Source organism: Ziziphus jujuba, chromosome 5 (genome assembly GCF_031755915.1).
Source record: "Ziziphus jujuba cultivar Dongzao chromosome 5, ASM3175591v1".
NCBI classification, from domain to species: domain Eukaryota; kingdom Viridiplantae; phylum Streptophyta; class Magnoliopsida; order Rosales; family Rhamnaceae; genus Ziziphus; species Ziziphus jujuba.
In genome coordinates this window covers 26,558,626-26,573,734 of record NC_083383.1, presented here as the reverse complement: position 1 = coordinate 26,573,734, position 15,109 = coordinate 26,558,626, and the positions used below count along the sequence as shown (strand labels likewise).

At 32.2% G+C, this 15,109-nt stretch overlaps 2 protein-coding genes across 6 annotated transcripts; one reads left to right on the top strand and one right to left on the bottom strand.

Moving 5' to 3' along the window:
- The first annotated feature begins 2,072 nt into the window (after window positions 1-2,072).
- LOC107421407 (pentatricopeptide repeat-containing protein At1g05670, mitochondrial) lies at window positions 2,073-13,083 on the top strand. Of its 5 annotated transcripts, XR_009639035.1 has the most exons (3): window positions 2,073-4,875; window positions 9,820-9,972; window positions 10,123-10,273. XR_009639035.1 is itself a non-coding variant. In XM_060817423.1 (2 exons), the coding sequence occupies exons 1-2, from the start codon at window positions 2,565-2,567 to the stop codon at window positions 4,818-4,820; spliced, it is 2,073 nt and encodes a 690-aa protein (XP_060673406.1). In that variant the 5' UTR covers window positions 2,073-2,564; the 3' UTR covers window positions 4,821-5,099. The 5 variants fall into 5 exon arrangements, 1 of the variants encoding a protein (XP_060673406.1); XR_009639038.1 differs by lacking the exons at window positions 9,820-9,972; window positions 10,123-10,273 and adding an exon at window positions 12,959-13,083; XM_060817423.1 differs by lacking the exons at window positions 9,820-9,972; window positions 10,123-10,273 and having other exon boundaries at window positions 2,073-4,324; window positions 4,508-5,099.
- LOC107421418 (MA3 DOMAIN-CONTAINING TRANSLATION REGULATORY FACTOR 2) lies at window positions 10,376-14,522 on the bottom strand. Its single transcript, XM_016030650.4, has 4 exons — window positions 14,374-14,522; window positions 12,950-13,403; window positions 12,654-12,748; window positions 10,376-12,554 (listed from the first exon to the last, which is right to left on the bottom strand). Exons 2-4 carry the CDS (start codon window positions 13,173-13,175, stop codon window positions 10,740-10,742), a joined length of 2,136 nt encoding a protein of 711 aa, XP_015886136.2. The 5' UTR covers window positions 13,176-13,403; window positions 14,374-14,522; the 3' UTR covers window positions 10,376-10,739.
- Window positions 14,523-15,109: the final 587 nt, after the last annotated feature.

The following is a 15,109-nucleotide window of genomic DNA, read 5'->3' as shown; positions in this document are numbered from 1 at the left end:
TGTTAGCATTCGTATGTGATTCGTAGCAAGATTAATGTTTTTTAAAAAAAATATTAAATTTATTGTTACGTCAATTTCGATTCATATACAAATAGATATAGATCGCACTATAAAATTATCATAGATATATATATATATATATATGTATGATTTGTCTTGATACTAAGCACTTAATTATAGTGTATATTTAATGTTTATTATAGAAAAACTATCAACTTTAATATGATATATATATGCACTTAATTATAGTGTATATTTAATGTTTATTATAGAAAAACTATCAACTTTAATATGATATATATATATATATATATATTTATTTATTTTGACAAAAACAAGTTGGCCACTTGGATTGGGTCTGAGGTGGAGTCTATGGTATATCTTATAACAGTCTCAATCATGTTTGGACATATTCTAGATTATCTCTATCCTCTAAAATAACTTTTTTAATATAATTAATTTTGTTTTGTTCTAAGTTTTTACCTACCAAAATGTTTTTTTTTATATTTTAATTAGTTTTATTAAAACTTTAATTGTACGATAAATTTTTTGTTTTTTTATTTTTTTATTTTTCAGATGGGAAAATTCATTCAAGGATTTGTTAAAGAAAATTAATTAAGTAAAATGAATTTGATTTGTGGTTTGGTATATTTATACATATATACATTTTTATCCAGTTGAGGTAATTACAAATTTTAATATTTCATTTCCTTTTTCATTTTTGGTATGAAAAAAGCCAAGAGGATTAGAAAGCAATGAATGGCTCAAAGATTTTTTGGTGTTGGTTTTATATTAATGGAATGAAAGAATTAAAAAAGAAATGATTAATAATTTTATAACTAACGAAACATAATTGTAGTTTCATACCTTTTAATTTGAAATAGTTGCACTTTCAATCTTCACATTTAAAAAAATTGTATTTGGGTTCTAAAAATTATATAAATTGAATTTTTCTATAGTAATGGTAATAGCTGCATCCCCACACGACAAATATATTAGAATACATTAATGATTTATCTAAATTAAAAGTTGCAAAATACATGAGCATTACCATTCTGGGCTTTAAAGATGGATCTATGGTTTCAGCCAAAAACTAAATAAATAAAATAAAGATGGATCTATGGGCTAGGCACTATACTAAAAAATTATGAATAAATTATTTTCTAAGTGTTCTTTTTTTGTTATTTTATTAAAATTTTCAAGTTCAATAATACATAATATTTTTTTTTTTTTTGCCAACAATATAAAACTTATTCAATTAATATTTAATATTTCAAAAAAAAAAACTATTTTTAAAATTAAAAAAAAAAATTTGCTTAAAAAAATGATGTTTTGAACTTTTGATCGTTGTCTTTTCTAGAAAGATTATTGACTCTATCACTTTTGAACTACTTTCATAATTGCACTTTGATATTTAATTTTTTTTTTGTTTTTTCCTTTTCACTTCCGTCACTTTTTTTTCTTTTTTTTTTTGACCTTTTTGCAAAAAAACCAAAACTTTATCGCTCAGAAATAATAGAGCATAGATTGTTCTTAATCAAACCAGTTAACCACATGGTTAATCTCCATGATTAACTAGAAACCATGACCTAAAACCATTAGCTGATAAAGCAAAAGAAGCTATACCGTGTGCTACATGGTTAATCTCCTTGCTAACTTGACCAAATAACAGAATCAAATTCTTTTAAATTCGGTTTGATCTTTAAAATTTCTTTTTCTTCTTCTTTTTTTTTTTTTTTTTCCAATACTTCCATTTTATTTTTAATAATTTTTAGTCATGTAGGAAGTATAAAACAACCAAATTGCAAAATTATATATTTTCATAATACTTTTACATGATGCATTAAGTATTAAAACTGCTAGAAGTAAACAAGAAAAAAAAAAGTTTAAAACTAGAGCTTTTCCTTTTTTTTTTTTTAAATTAAAGTTTAAGTATCAAAATGCTTTAAAAAAAAAAAGTACAATTATATGTATAATTCAAGAACGAAGAGTAAATAAAATATTTTTTAATATAATTGTTTTAATATAATGTTTCGAAATAAACACATCAACACAAAACTTTGTTTCTTCTGTTTGAGCCAAAAAAAAAAAAAAAAACAAAAAAAAAAACAAAAAAACAAAAAAACTTTGTTTCTTCTGAAAAATAAAAAAGGCGCCATTGATAAAAGAATCATCTTCTTTGCATTCACCGAAACTTGTCTCAGTTTATTTACCGCTGCTGGCTTTCTCCAACGGACACTGCATAAGCTACTGCTCGGCACTCTGCGAAGTTAATGAGTAAAACGGCGCGTTTTGGTATCTTGGAGTAAGACCACGAACCATTTGGCATCCTTTTATATTTTTCCAGTCTTCTTTCATCGCTTTCTCTTCAATTTTTTTTTTTTTTTGCTGGGAATTATTGTTTTCTTTTTTTTGAATAAAAAAAAGTTTCTTCTAGTATTTCTCTTCTATTTCTGTTAACCCATTGGCAAAAAGGCCTCGTCTTTGAAAGACTTTCAATGGTGGAACTGGTTTTGTTTCACCTTTTATGTTGAAATCGTTGGAAAAAGAGAAATTGGGCATTAATGGGTATTTGCCCATGTTCCATAATCTCGTCATTTAAATGGGTTTTGCTCCGGAACTCTATGTTTTTCCATGAAAGACGTCTTTTTTGTTCGTTTGTAAATTCTGCACTCTTAAATGACCATTATGTGTTTGATGAAAGTCCGCATTCAGTTGAAGTTAATGTAGTTGATCACTTTGAGGTTCCTAGAAAAGAATCTAGTATCCTAAGAAATCATGAGCAGCGCCCTTTTGTTGTTAGAAGCCAATCTTCGGTCGAAGTTAATGTAACTGATAAAGGTAATGTTCCTATTAGTCAGATAAGTATAAGGAGAAAGTTCAAACTCTATGCCATTGTGGTCAAAGTGATCAAATCTCTGAGTTGGAGTTCTGCGAACAAAATAAAGTTCTCTAAGGCTGTGAAACATTATGAAGTTTCCCATTGTCTAGATGCATTTCAAATTATTGTTCATCTGTTTGCATGGGCGGGAATGAGGGTAGAGGTGTATCATATGCTAAGAGATTTGGTTTGCTATTGGAGATATGCAAACTATGATGCATCTGAACTGTTCCTAAAGTTATTGGATTCACCTCATAATGTAGCAAGATTAATTGTTGTATTTGATATGCTCATAAAGGTTTTCGCCGCAAATTCAATGATTGAGAGTGCCGTCAATGTGTTTGTGCGGGCTAAGAAAGTTGGTCTTCAGCTAGACATTAAATCTTGTAACTTCTTGCTCAAGTGTTTAATAGAAGCTAACAAAATAGAGTGTGCTAGCACTTTATTTCATGATTTAAAGTGCTCTGGTCCATCACCAAATATTTACTCCTACACAATTATGATGAACTTTTACTGTAAAAGACATCATGGGCGGAAAGTATATATTGAGCAAGCTACTGAAATTCTAGAAGAAATAGAGAAGAATGGGGAAAGTCCAACTGCCGTCACGCATGGTACCTATATTTCTGGACTCTGTAAATATGGTTATATTGAGTTCGCTTGGAAATTCATCCAGAAATTAAAATGTAAAAACGAGCCTCATAATGCTCATTGTTACAATTTTATAATTCAGGCGTTTTGCCAAAGAGGTGATGTGCTTGAAGCTTCAAAGATTTTCAAAGAAATGAAGTTATGTGGGATATTGCCAGATGTTTATAGCTATAGCATTTTGATTGATGGTTTTTGCAAGAAGGGAGATATTAAGAAAGGTCTGAATTTGATTGAGGAAATGGGTCATCATCAAATAAAACCATCAATGGTTACTTACAGCTCACTCTTTTATGGTCTTTGTAGAAGTGAACTGGTGGATATCTCACAAGATATGTTCCATAATCTGGTGAATTACGGCTATAAGTATCTCAGACTTTTGGAGGAGATGGTGGGTAACAATTTAACTCCTATTGCCACTGATTTCGGCATCCTGATCCATGGTTTCTGCAAGTTAGGCCTCTTTGATAGGGCTTTGGAAGTCTTCAAAATCATGCTCCAATGTGGTGTGTTACCTGATACTTTCACTTGCAATTTCATTGTGGATGGGCTTTGCAAGGAAGGACACTTGGATGAAGTCTTGGAACTGATGCATGAAATGCAAGATCAAGGCATAATCCTTAACTCATACACCTATAATGCTGTCATTAGCAGGCTGTGCAGAGAAGGAAAACCTGAAAAGGCATTGGAGCTTTTTCCTCTGATGTTTAAGAGGAATGTATTTCCAGAAGTTGTAATTTATAGTACTCTGATGGAAGGTTTTGCAAGACAGTCAAATTATAAGAAGGCATTGAGGTTGTACAAAAGAATGCTAAAATTTGGTGTCACACCTGATACAGTTGCATATACAATTCTTATTAATATATACTGCCATAGAAGCAAAATGCGTAAAGCTTGTCTCTTATTTAAGGAAATGACTGACAATCATTTGGTTTCTGATGAGAAATCTTACACATCTATAATTGCGGGATTTTGTAGAACTGGAGACATGAAGAAGGCTCGTGCAATGTACGGTGAAATGTTGAGAAAAGGTCATCGACCCACTGCTGTAACGTATACCTGTTTAATCGATGGATATTGCAAGGTTTCTCGCATGGATATTGCTAACTTGCTGTTTGAAGAGATGCAGAAAAATGATGTTGCTCCTGATGTGGTGACTTACAATGCTCTCATGTCTGGCTATCAAAGACAGGGAAATATTAAAGTAGCACGTGAATTATTTGGTGAAATGGAGGCGAAGGGTGTTCTTCCAAATGATATTTCCCTTAGAATAACAGGGCTTAGCACTTGATTGCTTACCGAAGATTAGAAAGCTGAGGGAATTTTGATGCAAAGATTGCTAGATGGTACATTTCTCGTATCCCTTTCATCCCTCGTATAATATTGCTCCTCGTATACCAGTTGAATATTCCTCCTTTGCTTGTTTTGTAGGTTTGTACAGTTTTTAAGTTGGTTGTGCTGAATGATTTTTCTTTTCACATGATTCATTATTTTATCTATGTATTATATTATTCAATTCTTTAGGTTTTGTTCTTAGATTGGTGTATCAATATTATACTAAATTTTCTTAGATTAATTTTTTATTTTTTTAAATTTATAAAATAACAGTCGGTATACATCGGTTATGTAACATATTTCTTTTGCTTCAAACAGTCTCTTGTCTGTCAATGTCTCCACATCCATTGCCTCTGTGCCCTCAGGAATAGGCTGTTTATTCTGCTGGAGGAATTTCTTTACCACTTTTTCTAGTAGCTTATCCTTCTGGTGTGATTGAGACACTAATATCCAAGCATAGCAATCAAACTTTTCCTTCACTAAGGATAGTTGACCATCTAGCAAACTAATCGATTTATCTCCTGGAGATTCAATGCCCACGACTTAAGCTTTGTCAAGATAAACAGCTTCATTTTGAGGGTCATACCTCGAAATGCAGGTGGTAGTAATAGTATTAGTAGTAATAGTAGATCTTTCCCGAATGGAGTCAAAGCCATCCTTTCCACTTCTTTCCTTGATCTCACAAATTTCCATTTTTAAATCTTTATAAAAGAGGCAGTACAGTGGGCATGGTTTGAGTTTGATGATGTAGTGGCCAAGTTTATAGAGGAGGTCCATGAAACAGCCGCTGCCGCAATGATATTGTGCCAAGTGAAAAATGTTTCCATCAATGGCATCTTCGATATGAAACGGTGCTTCCCTTAGTTTTTTCAGCCATGCTTTAACACCATCACTAGTAATATTGTCTCCTTCGGCTTCTGTCTTCTGGCAACGGTGGATGCACTCCATAACCAAACCTTCAGAATGAATGTTTCTCAGCAAGTTTGCTTATTGGACCAATAATGGGAGTGAGGTGTTCAATAACAAAGCCTACTGCTGTATCCGCCATTATTTTAATCTCTGATCTTTCTTAATCAAGAGTTTTCAGGGTTCACCTGCCATATACAGATGGTGATCTAATTATGCTTGATGTGCAACTGTGTCTTGTTGACAACTGAAAAAAATTATCTAATTTTCGTATGGATAAAGCATGCTAGAACAGCTAATACAAGACAGTATTTTACTGAGAAGCTTGATCCATTTTAGTTTAAGTATTCTTTTTCTTTTTATTTATTTTATTAGATTAAAGTATTCTTAATCACATGTATAACTTATGTTCAAACAAAAAATAATAATAATCACATGTATAACTTAGAAATATTTATGTTCCTACAGGGCAATGGTAAAAGCCAATGTCTATCCCCAATATTAAAAATAAAAAATATGTAATATGTACTTAAACATTTAGAGAAAAAGTATTAATGTATTTCATGTGACAATGGCCATATTATGGGATATTTTAAAGGAAACTTGACGTAATAAACCCCAAATAAGAACACAGATGGAATTTGATCCCATTTTGAAATATAATAATTTATAAAAAATCATACTAGAGACACAAAAAAAATAAAATGTTATTATTTTTAGCTCATATTTAGTTACATTTATCCTTTTAAAATCTTATCTATTTAGTTTGATAAATTAGAGAAGGAAATTTTAACATAATTGAAATTGGACGTGCCATTTAAACCAACAAAATAATAATACATCACTTTGCAACATCTCTTGGTCAACGTTTGGAGAGGCTCTTTGATAACCCTATAATTAGTTTAATTATAACCTCAGTTTCCCTTTTCTTCGTAATTATATTACATTGTTAGTTAATTTTATTTTTGAATATATGTGATTTTTTCAAAAACGACATCTGTTCATAAGAAAAAGGTCTCTGATTACATATAAAAATTATATATATACATATATATATATATATGTATATATATCCAGTACAAATCATGATTCATGAATATATGTGACTTTTCCAAAAACCTGAAAGTGTATTTTAAGAACTCCATACTTGTCCGAAATTTGGTGAACATTTTCCATGCACATTCTCACCTTGATTTTGTTTTATTACCCTTTTTTTTTTTTTTTTTTTAGTATTTATGAAAGATTTAAATTCAAAATCTTATGTGAGATTTGATGGTTATTTGTTTTTTACTTTTGTTTTGAGGATCATATACTATGTTTACTATATAAGATGAGAACATGTTTAATGTTATGACATTTTAATTAATAAATTAATTTTAAAATTCTTATTAAATAATCAACAATCCTTTGATAAACTTTATTTAAGATTAACAAAACTAAAAATCAATTATACATTCAATAGATAAAACATTTATCAAAAGTTGTTGCCAAATGTTTCAGTACATTAAATTTGATGAGCTTGAATTTGAGTTGGGTAAAAAATAATCCGTATCGAAACAAACCAATTTGGTTAGATTAGTTTGGTTGGAATCGGTTAATGCCCACTCCTAGCGGCATTTTTTTTTTTTTTTTTTTAAATATAAATCAGAGTTACAATATTCTGTTATAAGGGAGTAGTAAAAAAAAAAAAAAAAAAAAAGCTTAGCTAGTTTGAAAATTATTTGTAGGACAATTTGTTTTTAGTAATAATATTTTTGGTATAATGTTTTTTTTAATAATAATTCATTTAATTTGCAAACTATTAAAAAATTTATTTTTTTTTTCATTTCATAATTCAAATTTAAATTTATAATTTTATGAAAATAAGTAAAAATATTTTACTATTAAAACTACCCACTTCGTAGGTATAATGTTTATTGTTGTTATTTTTAACGGAGTATAATGTTTTGAAATAAACACGTTAAAACACAACAAAACTCTTTTCTTTTTTTTTTTTAAGGAAAAAAAATATTTTCTCCCCTTTTTTTTTTTTTTAATTTTTTTGAAAAATGTGCGATCAAAGCATTCACTTCACTGCGTCGCGCCGAAACTTGGCTTCTTTCTTCAGTGTTGCTGGTTTATCCAACATACACTGCAACAGCTAGTGCTTGCCGCTTTGTGAAGTTGGTGAAACAAAACGGCGCGTTTTTGTGTCATGGAGTAAGACTACGAGCCATTTGGCCTTTTTTTTCCCTTCAGTATTCTTTCGTCTCTTTTCTGTTTGAATTTTTTGTTTTTTTTTTTGGCTCGGAAATATTTTTTTTCTTTTTCGGATCAAATTTATATGTAATTTGCATCTACATCTTCAAGATTTATGCTGTTGGGTATTCTTTGATTTGGAGAATTGAGGGAAAAAAAAAAAGGCCTTGTGTTTTGGAAGACTTTCAATGGTGGAACTAAGTTTTGTTTCACAGTTTTAAGGGTTGTGATCAAGCTTATGTTGAAGTTCTTCAAAGAAGAAATTGGGCATTAATGGACGTTGGCCGATGTTCCATATTCTTGTCCTTTTTGTGGGTTTTGCTTCGGAGCTCTTATCTTTTTCCATGAAAGACGTCTTTTGTCTTCTATATATATATATATATATATATCTTCTGCTTTTTAATTCTGCATTCTTAATTGACGACTATATGTTTGCTGAAAATCCACATTCAATTGAAGTTAATGTAGTTGATGACGATAAGGTTCCTAGAAATGAATCTAGTATCCTCAGAAATCAAAACCACTGCCCTTGTGTTTAGAAGTCCATATGTACTCGATGAAGTTAAGGTACCTATAAGTGAGAGACAAGTATCAGGAGAACGAACAAACTCTATGCCTATGTGTTTAAAGTGATTAAATTTATGAGTTTTAATGCTGTAAAGAAAATAAGGTTCTCTAAGGCTGTGAAACATTATGGAGTTTCCCATTCTCTAGATGCATTTAAAATTACTGTTGACCTGTTCGGGTCAGCGGTAATGAGGGTAATTGTCTGCTTAGAGATTTGGTTTACTTTTGAAGATATGCAAACTATGATGCATTTGAACTTATGCAAACTATGATGCATTGGAACAGTTCCCAAAGTTGTTGGATTCACCTCACAATGTGGTTATTGTTGATTGTTGCATTTGATGCACTTCGTGAAAGCTTTTTTCCGCTAATTCAATGCTTGAGAATGCCTTTGATGTGTTTGAGCAGACTCAATTTGGTCCTGAACCTATATTTTATCTTGTAACTTCTTTGTTAACTTCTATTAACACTTCAGCAAGAAGTTACAAGATTAAACGTCTAGTTCTAGACCAACTTCGGCAAGAAGTTTCAAGAAGGCTCGTGCAATGTACAAAGAGAAAAGGTCATCCACCCAATGCCGTAAGCCTGTAACATATACCTGTTTAGTTGATGGATATTTCAAGTTGCCTCAAATGGATAATGCTAATTCTCTGTTTGATGAGATGGAGAAAAAGTATGTTGCTTCTAATGTGATGATTTACGGCGCTCTCATTTCTGGGTATTGAAGACTCGGAAATAGAGATAAAGCAATTGTATTATTTCGTGAAATGGTGGAGAAAGGTATTCTTCCAGATGATATTGCCAATAAAACAATGGGGCTTATTACTGGATTGTTTACTAAAGATTAGAAAGTTGAGGGAAATTTTGGTACAAATATGGTACATTTCTCATCTCTCTTTCTCACTTTGTCAGTGTGACTCCTCATTGATACCAGTTTAATATTCCTCTTTTGCTTGTATTTAGGTTGTATGGTGTTTTTTAGCTGGTGTACTAGTGAAGACAACAAAACCAGTTTTAAAGTAGAAAGTTACATTTCCAAGGGTTTCACACCTTATAATTTCCCCTGATAAAACTGCTCTACATCTTATTTTGTTTCATTCTATTTATGTTCAACTTTTGTAGATCTTAAGGTTGGATCACTGACAATAATTTGGAAAGAGTGTTCTTGGCAATAAATTATATTTTTAGATTATTTGAAAAGCAACTAAAAGTTTCTTATAGCGTTCTCTCCACTAAATTAATAGACACAATCGTTGACATTCATGGACAAGAATGCAGCATGGATGCTTGTAATGAAGTGTCTTGAAGAGAAAAATACTGAGTGTGTTTCAAAAGGAGCACAAGGGATCATTGAAGTTGAGGCTCAGTAAGAAGGCAAAGTGTTGGACTGTGTTTAGGTGAGTAAAAGTTTCTAGAGTTTTTTGACATTCCAATGCATGTAAAAGATTTCTAAATTTTTTAAGATAAAATATTAAATTTCGCTTTTAGCATTTTTGGGAGAATCTTCCTATTTGTATTTTGCACTTTTTTATTATCATCTTTTACAGGACTGGCGCTGCATTTTCTGGTTAGGCCATCAGAGTTGCAATATGCCTTTAAGCTGTTACTGTATGGTAATAAGAGGCTTCTAAATTTGGCTTGCTATATGCAGTGGTCAGAAAACAAATTTAGAAGGCTGAACGCTTCGAAAAGAAATTAGGCAAGTATACAACTTTAAAGGTTTATCCATGTTTACATTTGTAGAATTCATAATGGGTTAGGCTAATCAATACTTGGACAAAGCAAATAACTAAAAGCGAATAACTAAAATTATCTTAATAATAAGCAAGATGGAATAAAGCTAACAGTTGATCTTAATTGGCCCTTTGAAACAAGAGCAAATAGTTGAGCAAAATGACTTAATTTGTGCATGGGGAAAATTTTTTATGGTAAATGTTAGTGTATGAATGTCTGTATGCATTGAATATTACGAAGTTTAGACTATATATATAATCATGTAGCTAGTAGATGCAGTTCTTTGTCACAAGCATATCCGTTCATCTTTTTTTTTTTTGGGACATATACTAAATTATGGGTTGAGGATTTTTAATCACAAGTCCTAAACAAACCAAGGACCTGGTGATGATCATTGCTACCTGAGCCGTCCACTCACCTTATCTGATTCTTATCTGCTAAAAGAAAATGAGGAATCCAGCCATCCAGCATCCTTGGCTTGTTCAACATAATGAGTGAATTGTTTCTCAGCATCAGGAACATCCAAAGCCAAGTCATCTAGAGATTCTGCAACCCTCCCAAAACCTTTGGTCATTTGATACATTGTTATAAGTCCAGACCCATAACACTGTTCCAGCAAAACCCAAAGCCTCTTATTCTTCTTCTCTATGATTGTCACTAGTGCTTTCTTGACAACCTCATGGTGGAAAAATGGCATGCCTAACTCCTTTATGCATCTGCAAGCCTCTCTAACATCCCCACCAGACTCAAATTCTTCTAGCAGCTTCCCAATCTTGTCTTTCACATCCTCAACTGCCCAACCAGGCCTATTGCTTCCTCCTCCACCACCACCCCAACATCTTAAAATTCTTTCCCCAGAAAGTCTAGCTTTAAGTAATGACTTTGCCATTTGAAGTACTTTATTCCCAATTGATTCTTGTCCCAAGCACTGGGTCCCAATCTCTTCCAAGTGTTGTGGGGCCAAGACTTCATCCACCACAGCTCTAGCTAAAAACATAGCGAGATCTTCAACAACAATAGGGTTATCTAGAGCTGTGTCATCTGCAGATTCTATCAACATTACAAACCCATTTACAACATCATCAGGTGGGAAACACAAGGATGACAACAGGACAGATGCCATTTCTTTCTCTCTATTTTTCCTATCCATTGCCAGAGTTATCAGTCTCTTCACAAATATAGCATTCAGTTCAGCAGAACAAGTCTCATTATCCGATTCCAAACAGCTACTTACCTCAAAAATATCACCAGACATGAAATACTCTTGAACAATAGATTGAGCTTTTATCTTGAAAATTCTAGCAACTCTATCCTCCAAATATCGATTTCCCGGTGAATCTGGTGAGATTGATTTCAAAGATGATGCACATAACCAACCCTCTGATGCTGACTTGGAGATAAGTGACTGCAATATTTTCTTTGCATTTGGTATGTCAAGGGATAAGTCATCAACTAAATCAATCATTCTACTAAACCCTTTTGATATTTGACTTGAGTTGATGAAACCTTCTTCTGCAGCCTCCTTCAGCAGATCTAGCAGTCGCCCTTCAGCTTGACGCCTCTCCATTGCCATTATTAGAGCTCTTTTAACTACTTCATGGTGGAAGAAAGGAAGTTTCAAGTCCTTGATGCATCTACAAGCCTCTTTCTTGTCACCACTTACTACATACTCTATCAAGAAATTGTTTATCTTAGCCTTCACATCCTCAACCGTTTTATTCTTGCTACCTCCCCATCTCCTCTCCACGATTTCTGCATGGAGAGGTGCAGACAAATAGCCCTTCTCAGCTCTTTTCAAGACTTCAACCCCTTTTGAATCCTTAGGTAAAGTAGCGATTTTTTTGGTCAAGAATGCAGGAGGAAGTATGTCATCAACAACAGCTCGAGCTATGAATAGTGCAAGAACATCAACCGTATCTGGTATATCGACAATAAGGTCATCTGCTGAGTCCACCAGTTTACTGAAGCCTTTGTAAACCTGTGGGGGATCAATGATGTTGGCATAAAGTGTAGATAATAAAACAGCAGCCATTTCTTTCTCTTTGTCATGCCTATCCATGGCAAGTGAGACAAGCTTCTTCACAAAATAGTAGTTATAGCCAGGCATATTGACTTCTTTGAGTTCATTTGCAGTTGAGGTGATATCATCAGTGGCAAAGTATTCTTCCACTATAATGGTGGCCTTCTTCTTGTAGTCCAAGAAATCTGCTCTGATCTCTTTTTTCAAGTTTGTTTGTTCATATTCCTATACACAATTTACATGCACATGTCATTTAATAACTATGACAAAATCTTATTAGGTAAGTGAAACACAATTGAAAGACTTTTTTTATCTGATTGCTACCTCGCTGCTATCATAATTTGGGTCATTTGGATCAAGAATATAATCATCACCCATATCAAGTAATCCTCCCCAGGTACCTTTTCCCCCAGAGCCTCCTGCGTATTTAAATTTTTTTACAGGTCTTGAGCAATTTGGAGTAAAATCCGTAAGCTATGTATTTCATTTATAAAATTTGGGTTTGGAAGCTATCGTTATAAAAGGACACATGCATTAGAGTGTATTTATGCTATTATCATTGCTTAAATATGGTGACTAACATTGCAAAGTTTTTTTTTTTTTTTTTTTTTTTTTTTTACCTTTTTTAGGACTCCCAAATTTTGAAGAACATGCATGCTTGTCATGCTTAAGTGGACTTCCTTTGCCATGCTTTGCTTGCACTTTTGGGGACTTTGGAGACTTTGGTGACCTTGGAGATTTTGGTGAAACCTGCAATGGAGAAACAGAGAGTGGATCTGCACTTTCTGAAGCAGAACGATGAAGCTCCCTGTGCTCTTTCGATACGAAGCCGTCACTGAAATCCATTATTTCTCGGTATTCTGAACTCGAAAAAGCACTCACTCAATGGTTCCAAAATGCAAGAAGTGAAACCATTGTGTGTAGGCAAACACTTTCTAGTAAAGAAATTCAAAGCAGTTTGGATCTTCTCCTCTTCTAATCAAAAGTTCAAAAGCACCATTAATTCTTCAACCTGATATCTGTCCTGTTATTATTGACTATGATTGGCATGGATCATTAAGCTTAGATCACCTCCTGCTTCACACATATCAAGCTTATTTTTCAGGCAATATTTATAGTTGCAGAAAAAGTTTTTGAGTTATTAGAAAAAGGATTCAACTAAGTATATGAAGTTAAGCACAAAAGCACAAAAATCATACATAAATAACACAGTTATAACATAAACAGAAGGAATATAAGCAATTCAAATCCCATTATTGTTCTAATTAGATTGACGAAAAAGATCTAAGCAGTCAGAATAAAAAGATTATCATGAAGAATTGATACACCTGTCGAATTTTGCAAAAGAGATCTCATACATAATGATGAATGGAGTGTATCAACTTGGGCTTCATAAGCATTGGACTTGGATTTTTTTTATTTTTTAAATTTTCTTTTTGGCTTTTGCTGGCTACAAATGGTGGATTCAAAAACCAAAAGAACTGAACTCACAAGGGAAACAGAAACAGAAACATTTCAAAACCAAAAAAAAAAAGAAAAAAGACTTCCTCAAAAGAGATATACTCTAGAGTTTTGTTGCTCTGTAACCCATGGGTTGGGAGTCTTGGAGCTTTGCTTTTTATGTATCAAGAGTCCCAATTGTATTAAGTAGATATCAGAAATTTATATGTGTATATATATATATATATACAAGTACTGAGTATTAGAAACATTAAATCTACCATACAAACATATAAGATCAAAAAATTAATCTATAAATATTATTTTAAGAAATGTTATAGCATGCAAAACAACTTAAACAAAAGAATCATGACAAATAATGTCAAACTCATAATCACCATATCACTATCAACAAAAACCAAAATGGTAGCAGTGGGTTGGTGACCATACATCATGGTGAATTTTAGCCTAGATGTACCTTAGAGGATAGGTTTCCAGAAAGAATAATAAAAGAAAACTGGAACCAACGTACTAATTGTACATTATAAACAAAAACAAAGCAATTGGTAGAGGACTTTTAAAAGATGATGGAAAAAAGACTAACCCTCAGAAAGCTTTTGGAAGATGGAATTAGCCGGCCGGAGCGACAATGCACGCCGGCGTAGGTGCAGAATATAAATGAATGTCTTCAACTTGCTAAGGGTGAGAGTATTATCTATCCATTACCGAAAAAAAAAAAAAAATGTAGCGTTTTTTTTTTGGTTTTGGAGTGATTAAGTTTAATCGAATTAGTTTTATTATTATTATTATTATTATAATTATTATTGTTAAAGAAGAGAAAGACAGAAAATAAGGTGGAAAATGAAAGTCGTTAGCTATGTAACAAATTAGTTTTTGAAACCGTTGAGAGTGGAAAGCTGGTCTTAAGGATTGGTCCTCTACCAAGGGCCAAGACCATCCCTTTTTTTTGCCTTTTGAAACGGGAATGAGGTAAATTGCCCGAGATAGCCGTACCTCATCTAACTGAAACCCCCTTTCTTCTTCTTCTTCTTCTTTTTTTTTTTTTTTTTTCCTTTATTTATTTATTTATTTATTTAACTATATATATATATATATATATATAGGAGGTTACAGTAAATAAGGTCCGTCCGCATTAATCCGCATCAAACTCAATATTTAAAATATATATATATATATATATAAATATATCAATTTTACTGTATATATATACATAACATATATCAATTTTATAATAAATCCCCATGTGAATTAACCGTACTATAACCTTTATTTATATATATATATATATATATATGCTCATAGATATTATATAAAAATAT